The sequence below is a fragment of the Labeo rohita genome, chromosome 14, assembly GCF_022985175.1.
Source record: "Labeo rohita strain BAU-BD-2019 chromosome 14, IGBB_LRoh.1.0, whole genome shotgun sequence".
Classification (NCBI taxonomy): Eukaryota; Metazoa; Chordata; class Actinopteri; order Cypriniformes; family Cyprinidae; genus Labeo; species Labeo rohita.
In genome coordinates, this window is record NC_066882.1 from 19,285,973 (window position 1) to 19,313,639 (window position 27,667).

At 33.4% G+C, this 27,667-nt stretch overlaps 1 protein-coding gene across 4 annotated transcripts in view; it reads right to left on the minus strand.

Annotated features, from left to right (window-relative positions):
- Window positions 1–27,667, minus strand: part of unc5a (unc-5 netrin receptor A) — a 236,850-nt gene that overhangs the window by 98,898 nt on the left and 110,285 nt on the right. For all 4 annotated transcript variants that reach the window (XM_051127773.1, XM_051127772.1, XM_051127771.1 and 1 more), the window contains exon 2: window positions 14,395–14,616. In XM_051127773.1, the coding sequence (XP_050983730.1) occupies window positions 14,395–14,616 (222 nt within the window). The remainder of the gene's footprint in view (window positions 1–14,394; window positions 14,617–27,667) is intronic.

Genomic DNA, 27,667 nt, shown 5'->3' on the forward strand with positions numbered 1-27,667 from the left:
TTTGCTGTATTTTTTCAACGGAAAAAGTTCCAAACAAAGCCACAGCAAAAATGTTTTTCATCTCTGAGCAACACAACAGTGTTTGTTACTGAATCAATCACCTGTTTGAATGAATCAGTTGAATAAATGACTCAATGACTCACTCATGCAGTGACTTGCTGCTACCTACTGGCGATTTTATGATTATATTTAAAAAATAATTTCAGATATCAGTACTTTTTTTTAAACATCAAAACTTAATTTATGCATATGTAACTGCAGGTTAAATGCATTCATGTCTTAATTCCAGAAAATATCTAAATGCCATTTTTTGTCATTATCGCACACACCCCAGTGCGCATGTGTGTGTTTTTCCCCTCAATAACAGGAACCATAATTTCTGATTAAAATTATTAATGGGAAGTAAAATAGATGATTTTTGCACTACATGGAAACAAAACAAAACAAAAACAAAAGAAAGACTATTTTTTGTTTGGATTGAAAAAATCTATCCTAACATTGACTAATAAAATTAACACTTAATAACATATTTTAAAACAATTATTTTTTATACACATTTTTTGGGGTCATTTATGTGACTGTTGCTACAATTTTCTATACACATATACACCAAAATGTCTCTATCTGAATATATTTTAATATGTCATTTATTCCTGTGATGCAAAGCTGAATTTCCAGCAGTCATTACACTGTCAAAAATTAAAAACACAATTTGTTGAGTCAGCTTAAAATAATTTGTTACCCTGCTGCCTTAAATTTTTAAGTTCAGTCAACTAAAATAAGTTTATTCAACGTGAAATGTTAAGTTGTACTAAGTATCAACTTAGATATTTGTGTTTGCTAAACTTAACAGATGGGTAGGTAACCCAGCTACCTTAAAATTTTAAGTTGATTTAACTCAAATATCTAAGTTGTCACTTAGTACAATTTAACATTTCAAGTTGAATAAACTTTTTTTTGAGTTGACTGAACTTAAAATTTTAAGGCAGCCAGGTTACAAATTATTTTAAGTTGACTCAACAAATTGTTTTTTACAGTGTACTTCAGTTTTCAGTGTCACATGATCCTTCAGAAATCATTCTAATATGCTGAATTTCTGCTCAAGAAACATTTCTTTTTATTATCAGTGTTGAAAACCGTTGTGCTGCTTAATATTTTTGTAGAAACCAAAACTCTTTTCAGCATCCTTTGATGAAAATTCAGCATTTATTTGAAATGGAAATAGTATGTAAAATGTGAAGGTCTTTAGTGTTTTGTTACATTTTTTGCAATTAGGGCTGTCGAATGATTAATCGCGATTAATTGCATAAAAAAGTAAAAGTCTCAGTTTGCCTAAAATATGTGTGTGTACTGTGTGTAATTATTATGTACATATAAATACACACCAATTAATCTATATATTTAAGAGAAATATGTTAAAAATATTTTTATTTATAAATTATATAAATTATATAAAAAGTATAATAAACTTGTAAATATTTCTTAAATATATACATTAATGTGTTTGTATTTATATATACATAATAATTTCTCACAGTATACACACACATATATTAGGCAAACTCAAACTTTTATTTAATATGTGATTAGTCACGATTAATCGCTTGACAGCCATAACTGCAATATAGCAATAAATCAACACTGTTATATATATAAATTCCCTTAAAAACACAGCACTTATTTACTGGTAATTTTTAAAAAGGAAGCACAGCAGACTAACAAAACTGCACACCCTGATTTTCTATAATTATAAAGAAGCCTGCAATCAGAGTTCAAATTTGCAAATCTGCAATCTACATGACAGACTTTATAAATGGTTTGTTTTTGGTCCATGGCATGCCATCCGAACCCGAGATGAATTTAGGCCTGAATCCAATGTTAAAAAAAACTGGCTCTCATAGACTGATGTGCTTTGCTTCTCAAGACAGGCTGATTTATGTTCAGCGATATTACCTTTCATTTCTGCGTGGTCGGTTTCTAAACAGTCTCTTTATGAAGCATTTGCAGTAATGCAGATCCCCTCGCCGGTGCTGACCCGGCCAGGCCAGTTAATGGGTCTGTGCGCTCGCTGGATTACTGGAGCTGTTGACCTTGCCATCTGCTCCCGATGCCTCAATGCCAAACACTCTCCCTCTCTGCCATTCAGACAGGATGAAATACAATTCCCATTAAAGGGAAAGTTGCTAATAATGCCTTATCAATTAGCCCCATTGCTATTGATTGATGTCTAGCAGGTGGCACGAGACGATTATGTTCATTTAGAGGTACACTGACTGTCCTCGCCTCCTACTCGCTCTTTTGATGCTCATTAAAGCCCAGGCTGTAGAGACATCAGCTACTGACTAAATCAGCCATCTAACAACCCATTAAAGATCGCTTCATCACTGCTGAGTAATCTTCGCGTTTCTACATTGTTAGCAAGATGTTCTCAGACGTTTGATAATCTTCATTTGTAGTCTTTATGATATTTACTGTAGAAGTTGCTGTATTATACAAAATAATACACACACACACACACAGTACTGCTCAGAAGTTTGTAAGAAGTTTCCTACGCTTACTAAGGCTGGATTTATTTGATTAGAAATACAGTAATATTGTGAAACATTGTTAACATTTAAAATAACTGTTTTCTGTTTCAATATATTTTCAAATTTAATTTATTCCTGTGATGTCAAAGATGAACTTTCAGCATCATTACTTCAGTCTTCAGTGTCACATGATGCTTCAGAAATCATTCTTATATGCTGACTTGGTGCTCAAGAACCATTTATTAATATTATATTGGTTACTTTGATACTATGATTAATAGAAAGTGGGAAAAAAGGATTAAAATATAAAACTTGGAAAAACTTTTTGTAACTTTTTTAAGGGTTTTTATTGACATTTTTGTTTAATATAACATCCTTAAAAGTATTTATTTAAAAAATATATAAAAAATAGAAATTGTAAAAAAATAGAATTAGAAAAACTATACACTGCCGGTCAAAAGTTTGTGATCAGTTAGATTTATGTTTTTAAATATAACGTTTGTTATGCTCATCAAGGCTGCATTTATTTGATCGAAAATACAGAAAAAACAGTAATACTGTAAAATATTACTGCAATTTAAAATAACAGCTTTCTATTTTAAAATACTTTAAAATGTAGTTTATTCCTGTTATGCAAAGCTGAATTTTCAGCATCATTACTCCAGTCTTCAGTGTCACATGATGCTTCAGAAATTATTCTTATATGCTGACTTGGTGCTCAAGAAGCATTTATTAATATTACCAATGTTCAGTTGTGCTGCATGTCTTTGTGGAAACCATGATATTGTTTTTCCAGGATACTTTGATTAACAGAAAGTGGAAAAAAATATTAAAACATAAAAAACCATTAATTAAAAACTTTTAGTAACTTTATAAAGGTTTTTATGGACATTTTGTTTAATATAACATCCTTAAAAGTATTTATTTATTTAAAAAAATATTTCAAAAACAAAATTAGAAATTGTAAAAAATTAGAATTAAACAAATTATACACTGCCGGTCAAAAATTTGTGAGATTTATGTTTTTAAATATAACATTTGTTATGCTCATCAAGGCTGCATTTATTTGATCAAAACAGTAATATTGTAAAATAATAACAACTTTCTATTTTAAAATACTTTAAAATGTAACTTTTCCTGTGATGAAAAGCTGAATTTTCAGCATCATTACTCCAGTCTTCAGTGTCACATAATCCTTCAGAAATCAATGTTAAAAACAGTTGTGCTGCTTTTTTTTTTTTTTCCCAGGATTCTTTGATGAATAGAAAGTTTAAAAGAACAGCATTTAATTTTTTTTGTAACACTACTGTTCAGAAGAACAGCATTTATTTGAAATGTTTTGTATCATATAAATAAATTATAACAAAGTATATTAACATAGAAAATCATTATTTTAAATTGTAATAATATTTCACAATATAACAGTTTTTTTCTTTATTTTTCAATCAAATATATGAGAAAAAAAAAGGAAAAAAAAATAAAGAAATAAAAATCTTACTGATCCCAAACATTTGAATGGCAGAGTATATCATAATATATCATGAAAGAACGGAAATGTTTTTAACAATGTTTTTCGCTCTCTTTTCAAATCATTATGCAGTCCAGATTAGACTTTGACATGGTCATGTTTGACAGCTCTGCTAGACTATTATATTTAATGAATAAATAATATAATAGTATTTAATTTCTTCACATCAAGCCTATAAGGAACTTTTTCCAGGTAATTTCAATCTTGAAAAAAAAAAAAAAAAAAAAAAAAAAACAATGAATAATAATGGGATTTCTCTGAATGGAACCCTGTGATTGCTTTTCTTTCTGTTATTCAGTAAATGTATGACCAGGAGGCTTAAGGTTTTTGAGAGAAATCTTAACATTCCAAAGAATGGTTTCATTTAATCAAAGACACGAGTCTGCATGAACTTAATTACACAGTTCTGAGAGTATGTGGACAGAGTGCCAATAATTCTCAGGAGTTGCTGAAAATTGCTCATAATTCATTTCACCTTCAAATACGCACTCACTCTCCTCTCCTCAACTAAGCTAAACTAAGGCTCTGTTTTTTATACATCCCCCCTATAATTCAGATGCTAAAAGGGCCACCGAAATTCTCCTGTTCTACCCAAGATCTTTGGAATTGGCAGAAATGTGCCTCATCAATTAAAAGTGATTATGCTAATCATCTTAGCTTGTCTGTAGAAACCCAGGAGCTTTACCTGAGAACAGTGCAAAACAAGCTCAAAATGTTGGCATTGAGAAAAATCATTACAATTTGCTCATTTAACAAAATAAATGAAGAGAATCGGATCCAAAGGAACTTAATTAACCTAAATTCTCTTTCATTCGATTAGGAAAATATTAATTCATGCTGCAAACTATAACAAACAAATTCAAATTCTATTAAAAATCTCGTAATTAAAACCAGGATCTCTAAGAAGTCAATACTTAATGCGTATCTACAAGTCAGTGAGGTGTCTTTTGCAAAAGAGACAAATATTTCTGATTTTTTGACAATTACTCTTACAAATGACCATATAAGTGGGAAATGAGATGCTGTCAGGTATGACAGATTGTATGAAATAAGAGCAATCATGTTCAAAGGCTCATTGATCTCCTATGAAATCCTCTCGGAGGCAGCAAATCAAATATAATCGGCCGATCCGACGCGTTCGCAATCTTTCCAGCGTATGTCTGGGACTGCAGTTAGTTAAAGGAGAATATTGCCGTAATGGATCAGCCGCCATCCAGGTCTGGTCCATGCAAATCTACTGTCATCATTGATTTCTCTTTGAATGGATATGTCTTCATCTCTCCCCTGTCTTAGCTTAGTTTCCTCAGACGAGAGGATGAGAAACCTGTGTGTGTCTGTGTGTGTGTTAAAGCTTTGAACTGGCCAGAGAAATACAATTGAGATAAGTTACTGGAGACAGGTAATGAGAACCAATAGACTCCCAGGAAAGAATCGATAGTGGACACTGATACACTGGAGAGGAAGGACAGATCGCAGCATTATTCTTCATTCGTGTAAACGCTGCAGATATAAGGGAGACGTGCGCTGTGCAGACAGATACCAAATAGTTGTCGATAACTTGATATTTGCAAACGAAAACATCCTTCGATGAGATCAAACTGCCTCAAGGTACCAATGACTGAAACCACGATAAGAACGAAGAACTGAGCGGTTTGAGTCTTAATGATGAGGGCAGAAGCATGATAAAGGCTGTGACATTTTAAAAGTATTGATTGAATATATAACATATTGATATGGTGGGGGGAAACTCATTAAGAGGAATATACATATAATTTTTCACTAGAAAATGAATAAATACAACACAATAAATAAATAAATAAATAAATAAATAAATAAATAATAAAATAACAACAAATAAATAAATAAAAACAACACAATCTTTAAAAAAAAAAAAAAAAAAAAAAAGCCAGTACAGCAAGCAAAGCTATTTTAAAATTATTTATACACAAATATTGTTTCTATGAATATTTTAAATTAGCTTGAATGTTTTTACTATAATGTTTCATTTTCAGTTTTTATCTTGTTATGCACTTTGGTCATTTTTTTTTTGTTTTTGTGTAAATTAAATATTACTATTTAACATTTATGTTTTTTCATTCAGTTTTAGTTTTAGTTATTTTAATTTCATTTAGTAATTTTAGCGCTTCAACTGAAAGTTTTAAAGTTTTATTGTTATTGTTATTATTATCATTTTGATTATTTTTTATTTGCAGCTTTACTTCAATAAAAATGTTTTAATTGGTGCATCCAAAAAAAAAAAAAAAAAAAACTTTACGTGATACACACAACCAGTCATAAGATTTTTTATGTTTGTTAAAGAAGTCTTTTCTGCTCACCAAGCCTATTTTTATTTGATCAAAGTACAGTAAATACAGTAAAATTTTGAAATATTTGTACTATTTAAAATAAAATTTTCTATATTAATTTGTTTTAAAATGTAATTTATTCCTTAATTTTTAGCATCATTACTCCAGTCACATTAACCTTCAGAAATCATTCTAATAGTCTGATTTGCTGCTCACAAAACATTTATTATTTATTATTATTGTTGAAAAAAAGCTGAGTAGTTTTTTGATTAACTGAAAGTTCAGAAGAACAGCATTTATCTAAAATAGAACTCTTTTGTAACATTAGAAATGTCTTTATCATCACTTTTGTTAAAGCATCCTTGCTAAATAAAAGTATTAATTATTATTTTTTCCTTCCCACTAAATAAATAAATAAATACTGACTCCAAGCTGAATGGTACAGTGCATAATGTTACAAAAGCTTTTATTTCAGATAAATGCTAATCTTTGGATCTTTCCATTCATCAAAGAATCCTGAAAAAATGTACTCAACTGTTTTAAATATTGATGATGATAATAATAAAAAATGAACAGCAAACAAGCATATAAGAATGATTTCTTTCATGTGACACTGAAAACTGGAGAAATGATGCTGAAAATTTAGCTTTGAACACGAGAATAAATTACATTTTATTCAAACAATGAACAGTTATTATAAATAGTAAAAATATTTCAAAATGTTACTGTTTTTGCTGTACTTTGGATCAAATAAATGCATGCTTAGCGAGCAGAAGAGTAGAGACTTATTTAAAAAACATTAAAAATTGTATTGATTGGTAGTGTATATGTGTGTATTGTAACGTATATGTATATATAAATAAACACATACATGTATATATTTAAGAAATATTTATATTTATATAAGATTTATATTGTAGACAAACATAAAATGTGATTAATCGATTTGACAGCGTTAGTTTTAATAGTTTTATTTAATGACAATAACCCTGACAGCAACTGTAAATCGCATTTGGTGTAGTTTGCTCAGTTTTAAAACACTTTGTATAGAAGCATCAGCTAAATACTACAATGTGAATGCCATGGCGACTAAGGACAAAAACATATTCAGACACAAGACACGATATCCATACAACACTGATTTCCTTTGCACCTGAGCTGGCAAGACAAGTGGAACTACTTTGTACTCTCCGCTTCAATGAGCTGACATATGTTTGAGTTGTTTTCCTATTCAAAAGGAAAAGTCAGGAGTCTAGTTTACTTCCCAGCACTAACTTTGAGCCAGACTTTCTGAAACTACACAGGAGACGATGCCTCCCGCTGCTCGCCTTTCAAAACACTGCTGACAGCACAATGTGGAAGCTGGTAGAGATCAATGTGGGTACCTTCGGAAACCTATACTGTTGGACATCTGTTTGTCCTTCATCTCTGGCCAAACACTGGCCATTCATCAGCAACATAGAGGGAAGAGGAATGGGGTGTCATGTTGAGACCTTGTCCTGTCTCACTGTTGACAACAGATTGTATTCAAACAGAACGACAGTTACGGAAGACATTCAATGCTTCTGCTAACATACTGTGAAACAAAAAGAATGTTTGCTTAATCAGTATTTTTCAGCCAAAAAAAAAAAAAAAACAATCCAAAAACATGAATTTAACATCATTTAACATCCACATAACCTCGAGGCAAAATAGAGCAACAGTTACTGAACAATACAATACAACACACACATATATATATATATATATATAGAGAGAGAGAGAGAGAGAGAGAGCTGAGTAGTAACAGATGTAATCTGTATTGCATAATCCAGGAATGTAGTACTTGTAATTAGATTTTTAAAATACTCGTAATCAGACTACAGTTACTTTTTTATGGATTACATGATTACACATTATTTACACAACAGCAATAAATTACTCATAATTTACTGACTCTCCTTAATTTCTCCTTTGCATTTCTTTTTTACTAAAATAGCCTACTGCTTATATACATTCAGAAAGTCTCCCAGTTTTTAAACATTTACACAAAGATCAGCCATTATTCAATTGGCAACACAGCATTTGACCACTGATTTACAAAAATCATTCATCATCAGCTATTTTTTTCAACACATTGATTTTTATTTGAATTATCACTCAGTTATTTAATCATGTATTTCCATGTTCTAAGCTTGTGTCTTTTAAACACATTAAAATGCACAAATTCACAAACCTTTTTGTTATCTGATCCTCTTTCACCTAATATATTTATTTGAAGTATTCCTAATCAGTGTTGGGGAAAGTTACTTTTAAAAGTAATGCATTACAATATTGAGTTACTCCCTAAAAAAGTAACTAATTACGTTACTGTTAGAATATTTCATGCTCTCTGCTCCTTGTCTGTGAGAACCTGCTTGTACGTGACTTCTCTCCCCCCCTCCCTTTTCCTCTCTCCCTGCTGTTTATTGTATCGCACATATCTATACCTTATGGTTTTATCATTATATCCCTTGGTTTTATCTGTTTAATATATAGTTGGTTGGAATAACAGGATGAATTTAGGAAGAGCTTATTGTGCACCCAGATCTATTTCTGATATTTCATTATACACCCAATAACGGTTTTGTTCCATATGACGCACATAGATATTTTGGTTAGATGCATAACATCCATTAATACCCCTATATATACTCTTGTATTAGACCAATAAAGTTGAAGTAAGGAAATACAGAGCTTGTGTCTGTGTCTTGCTTCCCGGCCGTATCACATTGGGAGACTGAGAGTATTCGGTGGCAACGAGAAGTGTAACGGGATATAGATATATATTTATTAACAGTTACTTAGTTACTTTTTATGGAAAGTAATGCATTACTTTACTTTTGCGTTACTTTTTAAATCTGGGCAGGGCTTTCTTGTTTGTTTTTAATATAAAAAGTTCTATTTTTGGAAAATGTAAAAGCCTTTTCACGCCAAAAGCCTCTGGCTTTGAGAAAATTAAATTCACATCTGTACAGTAGACCGTAGAAGAAAAAAATGTCAACTCTTCAGCAATAAAAAAAAGGAAAACAAATGTTAGATTATCTTGTAAAGATAATCTTGCTTATCGATAAATGGGGGAAAAGTAACTGGCGTTACTTATTTGAAAAAGTAACTCATATGTTTTCTTGTCAATTAAAAGTAATGCGTTACTTTACTAGTTACTTGGAAAAAGTAATAATATTACGTAACTTGTGTTACTTGTAATGCGTTACCCCCAACACTGTTCCTAATATTTTAAAATAAATATTGGAATAGTTAAGTATCACATTTGCATGTTCATTGGTTCTCTGACGTTAGTTAATGGTCACATGACCATTATTTTTTGACTGATTTTGAAATTTATTTTAATTTAACATTTTTTCTAATGATTTCATTAATTATTAGCTTTTTATTTAACTCATAAACCCCCTGTTCCTTCACAAACCCCAGAAACCTCGATGTAATATAATGTTTAATGTCACTTCATGTTGTTAATAACAACAAATGGAATATATTGTTTGTATTTTTAGATCAATATGGTCCAAGATTATCCTATTTAAACCAATATGATAAACAAGATCAAAGTAATCTAAAAGTAATCAAAAAGTAGTCTTATATTACCTAAACTGTTTAATGGATTAAGTTATGGACTACAATATTGTATAGTATATACAACATTAGTGATTTTTACTTTTTTTTTTTACTTTTTTCTTCAAAACAACAACAACAACAACAAACATGAAACATGTTTCATAATTTTTACAATATATTAGTATATTGTGATCTTGTAAACACAATTTCATAATCCTTCCAGGTGGCAAGACATACACTATGTAAGTGATGTACTACTGGCTCAGGTGACAGTCAAACAGACTAGCCGACTTCACATCGGTGAATGAAGAATGTGCGCGTGCATTCAAAATGCGACTCGCAGCTAAATAAATAAACACAATGTACTGTCTGCCAAAAGAAACTGAATGTTAATAGTCTAGTGTGTGCATGTGTTATAGACAGATGACAGGAGTTTATGCCTGTCTGCTCTAATACCTAGCGGCATATCCTCCATCTTAAGAAAAGCGACGTTCCCCTGAAAATTGTTGCAGCTCCTCTGCAGCATGTCATCCGCACGTCAGCTCTCCCAATCAGCTGTCATGCTGTGAATTGGAGGTTTTAAGTTACAGATCACTTCTGAATCCTAGCGCACGCGTGACGTGAATCCCTATGCCCCTACGCTGCCTCTGCCAAGGAGCGTCAAACAAACACACAAACATCCGTTCGCTGAATGCTGACGAGCCGTTCCCCGCCTCCACCTCCTGAGAGAACGGGGGGAAGACGTAGAACGGGAGATGCAGAAAACCCTTTAGGAAATTCTTTTATTCTACTGACGCTAGGAACGATGTGATTGTAGAAAGCTGAGCTGAGTACTTGTCAGCAGATCCCAATCAATCACCAGATGGAGGGAAATAAGAGAAAACGCAGCGTGTCCACATAAGAACAGGTACAGCTGAACAAATCGGCTACAACACCGGCTACATCTCTTAAACTGCTCTCAGAGGGGAGAGCGATTAAACCTCTGAGGAATTACAACACGAAGCTGTCTTGGAAAACAAGAAACAAATCACAAACTGAAGAGAACCCATTCTGGACTTGTTTGGGGGAACTGACACTTCAATACTGATTTAAAAAAAGAAAAAAAAAGATAGTTCAAGCTTTAAAATCTTATTGAACAACATTTGAAGACATAAAACTAAGTATTTCAGGACATGCACCAGTGACTTACTGTTTTCATAAAATAGCAGCAAAGGCAATATGAAAACCGAATGTATATTAATAATAATAAACAACTTTTCTGCCAAGTAATATCAAGAAGTCACTAAATCAACCACAGGGGGTGTTTATAGTTGCCAAAAAGCGCAGTATCTTTGAACATTAATGCATGCTGTCTGAATCCACTCTCTAGTACAACATGCTTCCCAGCAAGCCAGTTAGAATCATTCACTGCCCTGGTGAAAAAAACAGCATATGCTGGTAGGTATGTTTTGATGCTGGGTTAAGCTGGACCTTTGCTGGTTTATGCTGGTCCTTGACCAGGAACATGACCAGCATAAACCAGCAAAGGACCAGCTTAAACCAGCATCAAAACATACCTACCAGCATATGCTATTTTTTTCACCAGGGTGCACTGAAAAAAATCTCTCCAAAATGCACTGTAAAACAACAGTGAATACTGACTGTTCACTGTATTCACACCTTTGTTGTGCAAAATGCCTCACAGTGTCATAATCAATGCTTGATTGTCTTCTTCAAGCTAATCAAAGGAGCTTTTCTTAACCCATTAGCGCTACGCTAAGCTAATAACAATAACGAATGCCACTAAATATATGCATGCAGCTTGAACATGTCCTCACATGCGCTAACAGGTAGACAAACATCTCATATATTTTTCATAACAGCCTAAACTATAGAGTAAATGAGACGTGACTAATCAGTGATATAAAGAGATGTAAAGCAAAACTGGTGGCAACCAAGTTAGAAAGCTAGTAACAGCTGTTTGAAATCTAATTGCAATGACAACAACGTCAAATGCTCAAATTAATGGCAACTGCAAATAAATGACCAGCCAAAATATATTGAGAAGATAAAATAAACAGAAAAAAGTTTAACTAAAGATTTAGGCCCTGTTTACACTAGTGCGTTTTCATTTTAAAACTTAAAAGCTTTGTCTACACAGGCGTTTTTACTGCATCTCAGAAATGATCCCTGTCTACACTACACAACTGAAAACGCATGTCACATGCAGGTACAACCATAGATATGTATAGGTAGATGCCCTATTATTTAGATGGCGGACGCGTCTCCGTGCTTGAAGCAGTCGAATGGGGAAACTACCTACACATATCTATGGGTACAACAATGAGCATGATGTTATTGTTTATACGGTTGTCAAGGACACGCAGAGCAAATGTGGGCAGCCGCGTCATCATTTTCAAAAGTTTACGTTTTGGTCCGTTTGCACTGGTCGAAAATGCCAGAGTAGTGTAAACGTTAGGCGTAACCATAGCAAATTATGTGTTTTAAAACGAAAATGCACTAGTGTGAATGTAGTCTTAGAATGAAACATAAAATGATAAATAACGGATAGTTCTAGTCCTTAATTCTGATCGGTTAAGCTGCATTCAGAGCTGTTGTAAATTACTCTACAAACATACACCTTTGTTTACGTTTGTGTGTTGCTCGGCAAACACTGTGTTGCAACCACAACCGTTTCTGAGATACTACATTGTTTTTATTATTATTACATTTTATTTGCTTAAACAGCTTCCTAACAGTGCCTAACAACGCCCCTTAGCTGTTATAAATTCACTGTAAACCACGGCTTCACAGGGCTTATTGCTTTAATATGTGGTATGGAATCATTTTTGTTGTCTAATAGCCTGCACAATTCTGCAAGACAACTTTTTTAAACTTCTAAAAAAATCTATTCATCTATTTCTAATAAATCTGCTCATGTGTTTTTAAATATATTAACTAAAACTGAAAAATAATGAGACACATTGGTGTTTAAACATGCCAAACAAACATTTGGCAATACTCATAATGGCCCAGTAGTTCCCTCTATTCATATATTACCTTTAATTTTGTGAAGTCACTCGACTTTCCCACACTATCTCCAAATTAAAAGCAATTTCTGCGGTCATTGCACATAATATGCTGCCTGATGTGTCTGCAAAGAACATCTGGCTTTCAATCCATTATCATTTATCATGGGTCGCAAACTCTCCATTAGGTGACAATACGTTATTTAAAAGGATAGTTTGGCTAAAAATGAAAATCCTGTTATTAATTACTCACTCTCATGTTGCTGCAAAGCTGTAAGACCTTTGCTCATCTTCAGAACACAAATCAAGATATTTTTGATGAAATCCAAGAACTTTCTGACCCTGCATAGACAGCGACACAACTGACACGTTCAAGGCCCAAAAAAGTAGTAAGGTCCATGTAACATCAGTGGTTTAACTGTAACATTATGAAGCTACGAGAATATTTTCCAGCACAAAGAAAACAAAAATAATTACTTTATTCAACAACTCCCATGTCAGTCTTCGGCGCACATTGACTGATGTCACTTGTACTATTTTTAACAATGTCCTTACTACCTTTCTGGGCCTTGAACGTGTCAGTTGCATTGCTGTCTATATAGGGTCAGAAAGCTCTTGATTTCATTAAAAATATCTTAATTTGTGTTATGAAAATGAACAAAGGTCTTACGGGTTTGGAACGACATGAGGGTGAGTCATTAATGACAGAATTTCCATTTTTGGATGAACTAAGGCCAATATTGTTCATTAGGCTATTCATAAAAAACCCATTTGACTCTATATAGCCCCTGTATAGAGTATGACGTCATTGTGTATGAGGTCTTGCCTAATAGCTATATATTAGTTTGCCAAGTTTACAGACCGAACTTTGACCATAATGTTGCTTGGCAACCATGAACAGCCTACGGTTAAACTAAATGATTACTATTAATAAAAGAACAGAACAGCAGCCTTATATAATACTGCAGTTTCTGAAGTTTTATAAAAGCTTTCGCTGTGCATAGCAACTTCTCACAACTACGGTAAATCACTGTAAAGCAAGATGTTTTAGCTTTATTATTAAATTGTATAACTAACAGATTACAAAACTGACAGTTGTTGCAGTTTAATTATTCATATTGCTGCCTCAGCTTCTAGAAAACACAAAATATCCAACTAAAAAACTAAATCGGCCTTTTATGATACACAGTACACTAATGCAACAGTGCAATCCCTGAGCACAAAGCAAGCCCTGTCCACGATATGGGCAGTAGACATTTTGAAAATTGCTTTGAAGGAAGTCCTTGTATTTGTGCTATACACCAGAAGAAGAAAGAGCATCATATCTAGAAAGCATCCTTTATAGGCACTGCTGTTTTCCAGTGTCATTTTATAAATGCTGCGGGTCAGCCGGCTTTATTGTCGAGCTCGGAGAGAGTGTTGAGAGGGTCTACCTGTGGCAGGGTCCACGTCACGCTCGATCAAGTGCTGATCCTGGTGAACCCATTCGCCGTTGCACTTGAAGTAGATCTGAGTGGCAGGGGTCGAGCGGCAGGTGAGGGTCACCGGCTTGTTCTTAACGATATAAACATCATCAGGCTCCACCAGGAAGTGTGGCAGCAGGTCGGAGAAGGCTGCAGGAAGCGGATGCGTTACAGTGGCCGCATGCTCTCCACCTGTGAAAGCCAGTGAGATAAAACTTTAGAGACAGGTTGTGGTTGTTCAGATGCCTGAAACCTTTTAGTACTGCGAAGAGATAATGAGTGTATCTGATTTAATTTCACACTCCCAACCCTGTGAGCGGACAGATTGCTTTTGACACGCACCTGAGCGCAATACTAATCTCGTGCGTCCGGATTTGCTAGAATACAGATATTCTGCCAACCACAGCTGACAAAACGTCTCCGCTACAGCCGGTCTGGGAGATCATGCTAATGATGGGCTGTTAAAAGTGCTTGCTTTTGCCTGAGTGGCGTGGGATTGTATTTCAAGACAAAGTGGGGTCAGCGATGCTGAACTTGTTCATGCGCATCATGACATGTGCAGGGTTAACTCATGAATGTTAATTATGCCGTACTGACTGTGCTAGGTTTAAATAAATATTGTGCGCAACTTATGTCATCATGAGAATCTGATCTACGACGCAATTTCAATAAATGGACATTAAATTATGATAAATATATGCATAATACGTATTACGTGTCAAAATACGTGTCTAGTTCAGTCTGATTGCACAGAGATTTTCAATCTTTACAACTGCCAGAATACTCTTAAATAAAAGTCTTCAAGTTTTTAAAAATATAAATTATTCTAATAAACGTCATATTGAAGTTTATTTAAGATGCTAATGAGTAAAACAATAACAGGAATTTGAAAATGAACCTATTATTTACAATTCCAACTCTAATAAAAACTCAGTCGACAGAAATTATTAAAGCTTTAATAGTTCTTTTTTTTCATAAATGAGAACTGCTTCTGTTTGCTTCACTCCGACGCCAACATACTGAAGGAAATAATATCAATAACATTCAAAAATTCATTACATTTAATCATATTTTTACACCTGAGTCTCTTAGAACAAAAAAAGCTTTATTTTTTAAATGAAGGACATGATGAAATAGTTTGCAATCAAATCTAATCATCAGCCTCTCTTTTGACTTAGATTTTAAAAAAGACTTTGGAGTATCTTGGACTTCAAAATATATTTAGATTTATAGTAGATTCAAATAATCAGAGTTAAATATCTGTCATGTTCAGGACAAAATTCAAATGCTGTGGGCTTTAAGAGATTTATGAGCTTTTGAAAAGAGTCATATTGTATTATCATATTACAATCAAATTAACAGCCAAAATATACTGAGCATAAATAAATAAATAAATAAACAAAGATTTAATTTTAAACAAAGATGACATTTTAATAACTATAATGCTGCTTCCGTTTGCTTCAATTTGACTCCAGTGAAAACATGCTGCAAAACTAATATCAGTAACATTTTAGCATGTAAAAAAAATCATAACATTCAATCATATTTTTACACCTCGTGTCCCCGTGACCTCAAATAGCTTTTTTATGAAGTACATATGATTAAATACAGTAGTTTTGAATTCTCAAAAAATAAAAAAGTAAAGTCATAAATTATTATTTGAGATATTAAAAAGGTATTGTAGTCTCACAGATTTAAAATATACACTACCAGTCAAAAGTTTTGGAACAGTAAGATTTTTAATGTTTTTAAGGAAGTCTCTTCTGCTCACTAAGCCTGCATTTACAGTAAAAACTGTAATTTTGAAATACTTTTACTATTTAAAATAGCTGTTTTCTATTTGAATATATTTTAAAATGTAATTTATTTCCTGTGATTTCCAAGCTGAATTTTTTAGCATCATTACTCTAGTCACATGATGCTTCAGAAAATCATTCTAATAATATTCTGAAAAAAAAAAAAAAAAAAAAAAAAAAAAAAGATTTATAATTATTATAATGCTGAAAACAGCTGAGTAGAATTTTTTCAGGTTTCTTTGATGAATAGAAAGTTCAGAAGAACAGCATTTATCCAAAATAGAAATATTTTGTAATATTATCAATGTCCTTATTATCACTTTCGATCAATTTAAAGCATCCTTGCTAAATAAAAGTATTAATTTCTATCATTTCTTTCTTAATAAATAAATAAATAAATAAATAAATAAAACTGACTCTAAGCTTTTAAATGGTATAGTGTATGCTGTTACAAAAGCTTTTTAATCAGATAAATGTTAATCTTTCTGTTCATCAAAGAATCCTAAAAAAAAGTGCTCAACCATTTAAAATACTGATAATAATAATAATAATAAAAAACAACAGCAAATCAGCCTATCAGAATGATTTCTGAAGGATCATGTGGCAGTAATGCTGCTGAAAATGTACCTTTGATCACAGGAATAAATTTTAAAATACATTAAAATAGAAAGTGATTATTTAAATAGAAAAAATATTTCACAGTATTATACCTTTTGCTATATTTTGGATCAAGTAAATGCAGGCTTAGTGAGCAGACTTAAAAACTTTAAAAAACATAACAAATCTTACCATCCAAAACCTCTTGACTGGTAGTGTACATTTAGATCTCTAGAGTTAAATAATCCGAATTAAATATCAGCAAAAACAGCTTCATGTTGGGTTAAAAAACAGGTTCAAGAGCCTCTAAATAAGGTCTTATTCTGTCCTGAAGGAGACATGCTACTATGTTTCACCCCCCACAGAAAAACAATGTGTGTGTGTGTAAGAGAGAGTGAGTCCCCTTGTTAACAGGCCGAGTAAAAAGCTTCTGAGTGGTATGGCCTTGTCAGGGTTTGCCTACAGCGGTGCTGAATCCCATCTCTACTCTCTCTGCTGTTAATCACAGCCTTTTAAGATCAGAGCTGATGGACCGCAGGCCATAAATCCCTCTTGCTGAATGACCACGGCACTTCAAAACACGCTCGGCGGGCCCTGTATCCAGGGCTTTAACTCAGCTCTTTATTACGGCCGGCCCGAACGCGGTGACGTGACTACCAGACATTCACTGACTGACGACCGCCGTCGCAAATAGGCCGTATTACCGGCTCTTTATTCCGACGACCCCCGGTAGCGCGACGTGATCAGGTGGGGTGCGCGTCGCTGTTTACGGATCAAAGATCTGCGTGACTTTGTGGGCGGAAATGTTTCTCCCCCGCGTAGATTTATGGAAGGAGCGCCGAGGCGGTTGGATTCATAAATGTTTGGAGAGATTCAATGAGAAATCATCATTAATCAGAGCTTGGCCCTGCGACTTGCGGGAGAACGATTCTTTTGCACAGCGTGGAAACGGAGCGCACCCCTATCAGTAATTTTGTTGCTTCATTTGTTAGCGGCAATGTTTTTCTGGTCTTTGTAATTAAGAATGAATTGCTAATTTATCCTTTTCCGCCCACAATCCAGAGCAATCAAGCAGCCTCGGTTGGCTGTTTATTCCCTCTTCATACTGGAGGTCCTACACCATTGTGCATCACACACAAACACACACAGACACACACACGTCTGATAGCCTTTAGGACTAAACTCAATTTTTAAAGTAATCACTTTTGCCAATTAGCTATTACCTCTGCATGTTTCTCATTCCGGTTTTGCTCCGTTTTTAGACTCTATGGAAACACTTGTTGAGTGCAGATAGCCAATATAACGTCAAAGCCATGACGCATAACTTGCTTGCAAATAACACAGACTTAAATCCCAGCAACTTCCATCTTGATTTCATTAGAATTGAAGAATGGAAAGCTTGTGCAGGTGCTCATCATCAAGAAAACAGCATCATGTCTGGAAAAGGGCCAGTTCAGGATGCGAATGACATTGAATTATATTAGATTGGAAGTTAAGAGTGTGTATTTTCACCTACTGCCATAAACAAATGTTATAATTGTTGTTTAATGTTGTTATAATTTAGTATTAGTTTTGTATTATTATATTACTCTTATGTAGTCAATTAGCTTTTTTTATTTCAGTGAGTTACACAACATTTCTCATTTTCATCTCATATATTTTTTTTTATTTTATTGTATTTCAGCCTTCTACAAAAGATTTCCATTTTAAATAAATGCTGATCATTTAACTTTTTATTCATTAAAGAATCCTGAAAAAAAGTACCACAAAATAAAATTAAATGAAACAGTTCAACTATTTTTCTTACTTCATTTTAATATTACTTAGTATTTAGTGTTTTTTAATTATTTAATTATTTTTATATTTAATTTATAATTTATTTTAGTATTATTATATTACTCTTGTGTAGTTAATTCGCTTGCTATTGTCATTGTCAAAAAAAAATTTGGATTTTAGTTTTGGTAGTTTTAGCACTTACCAACATTTATAATTTTCATTTTTGTTTAATTGTTTTTATCTCATATTTTTAAATTTTATTGTATACCATTTTAAATGTCTATTTTAAGTAAATGCTGCTCTTTTAACTTTTATATTTTATGAAAGAATCTTACCACAAAATAAAATAAAATAATGTTCAACCATTTTTGCTAACTGCATTTTATTTAGTATTTATTATTATTTTTTAATTTATTTTTATAATTTAGTGTTATTTTTGTATTATTTATTATATTACTGTTATGCAGTATTGTAGTAATTATAAATAGAAAAATATTTAAAACTTTTTTTCTGTATTTTAGTAATAAGCTATTGCATTATTTATTGTTTCTCTTTTATTATTATTATTATTATTATTATTATTGTTTTTATTTCAGTTTTAGTTTTAATAATTTTAGCACTTTAACTTGTTTTATTTCAGTGAGTTACACATTTCTCATTTTCAGTTCTGAACTATGTTTTTCATCTCATATTTTTTTAATTGTATTGTATTTCAGCTCTACAAAAGATTTCTATTTTAAATAAATGCTGCTCTTTTTGCTTTTTATTCATGAAAGAATCCTAAAAAGTACAACAAAATAAAAATAAAATAGTTCAACTATTTTTCCAAACTTCATTTTAATATTACTTAGTATTTAGTGTTTTTTTTTATAATGTAATTATTTGTATATTTTAGTTATTATTTTAGTATTATTATATTACTCTTATGTAGTATTATAGTAATTATAACAATATTTTAAATTAGCTTTTATTTTTATAATTTTAGTAATGTGCTATTATCATTGTCATTAAAAAACAATTTGTTTTTATTTTAGTTTGAGTAATTTTAGCACTTCAGCTTATTTTATTTCAGTCAGTTGTGCAACATTTCTAATTTGCATTTTCTGTTTAATTATATGCTTTTCATCCATGGTATATTTTCAAATTTTATTGTATTTCAGCTTTTTACAAAATATTTCTATTTTAAATAAGCGCTGCTCTTTTTAACTTTTTATTCATCAAATCCTGGAAAATATACCACAGCTTAAAGTAAAATCAAATAAAATTAAAAAATTAAGCAGCGCTTAACTGTTAACTTAAACTGTTTCCAACACTGATAATAAATCAGTATATTAAAATGATTTCTAAAGGAATTAATTAAATTGAAAGTGTATTAAAATAGAAAACTAATTTTTAATTGCAATAATATTTCACAATACTCCTGTTTTTTTTTCTGTATTTTTGTGTATCAAATAAATGCAGCCTTGATGAGCATAAAAAAGCATCTTTAAAAACATTAAAAACTCTTACTGATCTCTTATCTTACTGACACACACACACACACACACACACAAACATACATACATATAGAGGTCACAATCACATAATTAAGCTAATTTTTCTGGAATGTGATATTAATTCACAAAGTAATTATCAAAGGTTAGAAGACCGTCAGTTTAAGACATTTTCTAATCACAACGGGCCTGTAGCACAGAGCACAAAAAAGCACATCTCCGCTAATGAAACAGCAAAGCTAACGCTGACCTTTCCAGCACCTTCCTCTCCCCCTGCAGAAAACCACAAGCCGGGTCACGCAGGTAACATTAGCCCAAGTAATAAACGTCAAGCCTCCACAAGAAGACATTACCCAGCCTCGCCAGGCCTGGTGCAACACGCCATAATAACGCTGCTCTGCTCATTTCCTTGTGTCATTTTACGTGGCGTGCTGAGTTGCTAATTCATCAGGGTGAAATACAGTGAGAAGCAAAGCTACGACTATTGAACCTCCACTAATGTATCGTGTACGTGTTAAACTCTTAATAAAAACTAAATGTTCTGTGTCCAATGAAGGACATACATCACTTTCCAGTTTCACCCCCCTCCCCCTCCCCCTCCCTCTGTTACATTATGTTTTGTGCAATGACAGACAAGTCATTTATCTTACAGGGACATTCATTTATTAAAAACATGCTCAAATGAATCGGGAATTCAAGCCGTTCGGTTGCAAGCAGAGGATGGCGCAATCAAGGCAATTATTGCAGGTCAAAATGGCTTTCTTTGTGCTGATGTAAGACCGAGCGCCCACGGGATGTGGTCCGTCTAATGAGCCTTAATTTGGCACAGTGATGATGGCCATTAGCTCCTCATGGTGACCTTTTCTATAACATGAGAGCTCAGTAAACCAGCAGGCAGACCTGGCTGAATCTGTCCAGGTGGGATCTATGTAAGGCTGAGGTGAGATACGACAATCATAAATGAGCTTTCAAACTGCTCGTGACCGTCTACATCTGTTTTCCCGACCAGTCTCGATGGTTTCAGGCTGTGTTGGACGTAATAGAGACGAATTCATTTTTTCAGTATTTCAAAGTATTGCAATATGTTATTCTCACTATACTGAATTGATATTCTTACAGCAAGAGTCCATCTTTTTCCTCGTCATTTATTTATTTATTTTGACACTGGCTGCTAACCAAGGCACACTATTCCCATGGTACAATTTTTAGGCTATATTTTTGGCCTCGCTGCCTTTATTATGAGAGGACAGTTCAGAGAGAGAGACAGGAAACAACTGGACAGGAGAAAGAAGAATAGGATCGAGAAATGACCATGAGCCGGGACTCAAACTCAGGTCGCCTGAAGCGCTATTGCGCCATATGTCAGACTCACATTATTGTTACTGGAATCTGCCAATGCTCAACTCTATTTTGAAAGCTCTGGAATGAAATGAAGCAGGAAATTCAGCACTAGTTTCACATTTAGATATGTATGAGTAAACCAGTCAAAAGTTTTTGAACAGTAAGATTTTAAATGCTCACCAAGCCTATGCTTATTTGATCCAAAATACAGCAAAAGCAGTAATATTGTGAAATATATTTGCTATTTAAAATAACTGCTTTCTATTTGAATATATTTTAAAATGTATTTTTTTTCCTGTGATCAAATCTACATTTTCAGCATCATTACTCCAGTCTTCAGGGTCACATGATCCTTCAGAAATCATTGTAATATGTCTGATTTGCTGTTTAAGAAAATATTTTTTTAGGATTCTTTGCTGAATAGTAATATTCAGAGATCAGCATCACCTTCTGTAACATTATACCATTCAAAAGCCATGGAGTCAGTATAATAAATTACATTTTAAAATTCAGATAGAAAACAGCTATTTCAAATAGTAAAAATATTTCAAAGTTTTACTGTTTTGCTGTACTTAAATAAATGCAGGCTTGGTGAGCAGAAGAGAATTCTTTAAAAAACAAAAAAAACATTACAAATCTTACTGTTCAAAAACTTTTGACTGATAATAATACAGTCTTTGATAAACACTACTTTTTTTTGATAAACACTATCTTTCACATGCTTTCTGATGTCTGACTGACAATTTACACTTTTTTTTACACATTTGCTGTTAAATCTTTACTGATTTTTATAAAGTAAACGTAAGAATAACTATTATATTGTTAGTAATATTTCAAGATGAACAACTGGACTGAAATTATTAGGTTTACCTGAAAAATCATGTTAAAATATATCAATTATGATACATCTGGATTTTGAGGGTCATTCATTTGTACATTTCTTAATCATCATTAGCTATGTCCAAACTTGTGAATGTAACTTGCACAGAAAATTAGAATATAGCAGAAAACATTTGCGAATAAAGCACTCCGTCCTGAATGAAGTGTTTCCATCCCATGTGTTCAAAATCGTCACTTCCTGGGAAACTGGTGTAAATTATTAATAATACAAATGAAAGTTGCAGCAACTTTTTCCCCCCTACATAATAAATGACTTGCGCCTCAGAGCATGCAGACGAAATGCAATAAACTGTGTCATGTTATTTTGAGTTTGGAAGCGTAAGATGTTTGGAAAAGCAATCGTGTGAGACTGGGAGTTCTGGGAGGTAACTACACCAATTCGTTTTGATGACGAACTTTGGCTTAGGCATTTCAGAATGATTAAAACAACATTTGAGATGGTTTGCAATGAGACTGGTGCAGTAATATTTGTTGAGGCAAAGTGACAGAGTTTTGTTGCACATCAAGGAATTTATACGGTAAATGTTTTTTCTGCTCATGTTTTCTTATTTGGATAACAAAACTTACCCACAACAATTGATCACATACTTTTTAAGTGCACATTTTAAGATTTCCATCCAGTGTTAAAGGAAAAGTTCACTTACAAAACAAACATTTACAGATAATGCACTCACCTCCTTGTCATCCAAGATGTTCATGTCTTTATTTCTTCAGTCATAAAGAAATTATGTTCTTGGAGGAAAACATTAACATTTTTCTCCATATAATGGACTGATATGGTGCCTCGATTTTGAACTTCCAAAATGCAGTCTAAATGCAGCTTCAAATGATCCCAAATGCAGTTGTAAACTATTCCAGTTGAGGAAGAAGTGTCTTATCTAGCGAATGGGATTGGTTATTTTCATTAAAAAAAGTACAACTTAAATACTTTTTATTCTCAAACGCTCGTCTTGCCTTGCTCTCATTGAACTCTGTGTATTCTGGCTCAAGACAGTTAGGGTATGTCGAAAAACTCAAATCGTATTTTCTCCCTCAACTTCAAAAATCATTTCAAAATCATTCTACATTGCTGCAGAAGTACCGACCCAGTCTTTACAAAGTAAACATGCAAAGAAGATTAAACATCCTTAACAAAAAGGTAAAACAGTGATATAGGATGATTTTAAAGTTGAGGCAGAACACAAGCACGAGGGGAAGACAAGCGTTTAACATTGGAAAGTATATAAATTGTATTATTTTTATGAAAATATCCGATCGTTACACTAGATAAGACCCTTCTTTCTTGGCTGGGATTGTCTACAGCTGCATTTGGGATCGTTTGAAGCCGCATTTAAACTTTTTCCTCAAAAAATATAATTTCTTTACGACTGAAGAAAGAAAGACATGAACATCTTGGATGACAAGGGGGTGAGTACATTATATGTGAATCTTTGTTTTGGAAGTGGACTTCTCTTTTAAAAGGCACAATATGTAAGTTTTCGCCACTAGAGGGCATATATTTAAAACAAACATAGAAACAAAGGCGTAGTTTGATGATGTTGTGATTGAGTGTGGAATCATGGGAGTTATTGTCTTTATCCTCACAGCCGATGCAATCCGATGGGACTCGAGCAGAAATCATGTCCATGGATGAGCTAATGTATTAAAGACTAATTAAGGTCAGTGTAATATAAAACATGGTGGGGCTGAAAGTCGTGGAAGCGAAACGAGGACGCTGGAACGACTGATAATTAAGGTTGAGCACGATACACAGCTCAAAAGCAGTAGAGCTTTTATTATGCCACAGTCGTACCTATCATACGTATGTAGGAAAAAGCAGCTGTTTTATCATGCTAGATACATTTGATTGTGCTGAAAGTTCTATTATAATGCTACTCTGTGCATTTGTCACTTGTTTAATAAAATGTATAACATATTAAAAGTGTCTTTGGGGTTTCCATGTTTTCTACAAAATAAAACCAGAAAATCAAGGGTGTATGACGTCATTGGTTGGCATCGCATTGACATGGTCCATTACACTAGTTAAAATTGCTTATTTCTCTGGATTTAAACATTCTTTGAAACATTTGGGATAATGTAAGTACACAAGTCAGCAAAATACATAACACAGTTCTAGTAGTTTTTAAATATTTTAATAAAAACTTACATATTGTGCCTGTATTGCATTGCACTGCATGTTATGTCCCCCCCACAATAACAACTAGAGTTTTGATTATATCATCTTAAGACATTACTAGGAGACATAGAATGACAACTGACATTTTGTGCAAGTAGTCTGCAATGTTAATAAGATCTCACTGATTGACAATACAAGCTATCAAAATGTCTTACTTGGCTATATAAATATCATCAACTGCATTAATTCACATATTTTTGCTAAGTTCAAGCGTGAATATATTATTGAGGTGTTTTTTCCTCCTCAAGAACAGCCTATTCTCACTACATGATACTATATGAGCCATAAAAGCCATATGTACCAAATAATATAATAATTACAAATAATGAATAAAATATATTATTCTCTGTTTAAAAAAAAAAATCAATTTAATTTTTTTTTTTTTGCATTTTTCTTCAAAAGGCACTCCACAAGACTAACTGTATTTTTCAATCTTTAGAGCAATATATAAACTAGTCACCACTCTTTTTAAAAATATAATTGTATTTAATACATTTAAGTTGCATTAACATGTAATTTCACATCCGAACAGTCAGTAAAATTGTACACATAATTGCTATAAAAAGAGATATGAAACAAATAAGTCTAGCTCAAGAGAAAAAATGAGTAGCCTTTTTCCTTGAAGACAGTATGTGTTGACATGTGTGACTGAGAAAGTTTTAAACAGCTGGCTCGGAGGAGGGCGTCTTTACTTCCTAATCGGACAAACTGCGTGGGACGTTTGCACGTTCTGTTAACACACACGTTCCGGCTCATGACAAAGTAAAATCCTTTATTCATGAGAGCATATTCTAGCCATGCAAAGCTTCAAATTAAAGTCATTCTGTAAGGCTGATTGATGAGCTTCCCACGCTTATGTTGTTATAGAGTTTAATATATTCATCACTCTCTTTGCTCTTATTTCATATGCATGCATGCACACACACATACAAAGGAGAAAAACATCTGCCTGTCCATGCTTAACGGGCTCCTCATGGATCAATGCACAAATGAAGTAAACACTACATAATGGTTAACATTTGAATTTGAAATCCGATATTACGCACAACTAATATCTAATGGATACGATCTTGTGTGCAATCCGATAACGGAGATTCTCATCCCTGAACATTACAACAGCGACGAAGCATATTTATGAGAGCGAGATATTTCTGTCAGTGCCACAGAAATGTGTCAGCTCAATAAAATAAACACTAAAATTACATTCTCATGCAGACGCAGTCAGCGCTAGATGCAATTCATAACATTCCCAAACCGTGAATAATGAACCCGAGTGAACAAATTAATTTAAATACACTACATGAAAAGGCTCGGTTGTTTGTAACGCCAAGAATGAAAGGCCTGCATCTCTCCAAATTCTGCCATGTTGAGTAAATCAGCCAACCACACCAAAGAGACCAATCAGAAGCAGATGATCAGGCCGCATCTGCAAAACCCAGAGTGCATCAAGAACAGACGTCCAGCATCAGCCAGTAACTACTTCCCTTCTCTGATCTGATGCACGAAACAGCGCTGGCATTTGACTTCACAGGCGGAACCTTCTGATAACCGGAGCCAAACACGAAGCCTCTATCAGCTAAATTGGAATAAATCGTTGTCAGACTGTAAATACGGGTCTGGTCGCATACAATGGCGGAGAAAGGTCACGTAAGGTCTCTCTTCATTGGCCACTCTTACTTCGCCTGCCCTTTCCAAGCCAATTAAAGTCCTTTATCAGTTCTTTGTCCCTCAAGCAACGCATCATAGAGCAATCACTCGGCATAATTTAAAATCACAATGATGAACGGCGGCCGTAATGCGTTTTATGATGTCATCACCTCTTTACAATGTCTTCCGAAATTAATTTTATTAAAATTACTAGACAGATTATTAAGCCATTTCATGTGCCAGTAACTTAACAACATAACCATGGCGACGGTGGCGGTTACAGAGTGTTGATACGGCCCTGCGTTTTGAAGGAAATTAATTTTCTCAATTCCATTTATCATCTATAGATGAAATTACAGTGAGGTCACAAAACAGGCATCTGCGCTTCCGGGTCCTTCAGGCAAGAAGCTTTCAGCAGCACTGCGTGTCTAATGATCTCCTAAGCACTATATAATGCAATAAAGTTCATTCATTTAATTAAAGCCATTATAAAGCGATGCATATGGTTTATAGTGAAGCTATATACAGTACATAGGCTATTAAAGGATTAGTTCACTTCCAGAATGAAACATTGCGTGATCAGTTATTCACCACCATGTCATTCAAGATGTTAATGTCTTTCTTTCTTCAGTCGAAAAGAACTTGAGTTTTAGTGGACTTCAATGGGGATCAACAGGTTAAAGGTCCAAATTGCAGTTTCAATGCAGCTTCAAAGGGCTCTACACAATCCCAGCCGAGGAATAAGAGTCTTAGCTAACAAATCAAAAAAAAAAAAAAATGATATACTTTTTAACCACAAATGCTCATCTTGCACTAGCTCTGCATCTGTGTACTTCGATTTAAAAAGGTAGGGTAGGGCAAAAAACTTATCTTATTTTCTCCTCCAACTTCAAAATTGTCTGACATCGTTTTACCTTTTTTGTAAAGGGTGATTGACTTTCTTTTCACATTTGCTTTGTAAACACTAGGTCTGTACTTCCGCCTGCATCGTGCGTGACCTTTCCAACGTGACTAGGTAATGCGTGAAGTCGAGGTAGTGCAAGACAAGCATTTGTGGTTAAAAAGTATATAAACGTTTACTTTTTTATTAATTTTTTTTAGGAAATGACCAATCATTTTACTAGACAAGACCCTTATTCCTTGGCTGGGATCGTGCAGAGCCCTTTGAAGCTGCATTGAAACTGCATTTTGGACCTTCAGCCCATTGATCCCCATTAAAGTCCACTATATGGAGAAAAATCCTGGAATGTTTTCCTCAGAAACCTTAATTTAACCACAACAGTAATACAATTTGTCAATAATATTTCAATAATTTGTCAAATTCTGAGTCCAGATCAACGTCTAATCTTTTAAGCAGTCATTTAATCAATAAATCTGCAATAATTTGTGTAATTCATTGAAAAAAAAATATCATTCCAACTGAAAAATCTTACAAATTCTGGTGGGTGAGAACTAGGCTGTTTCTGTAATGCTCCTAGTGATTGATAACAGATATTGGTACATAGGAAGCACAGTCT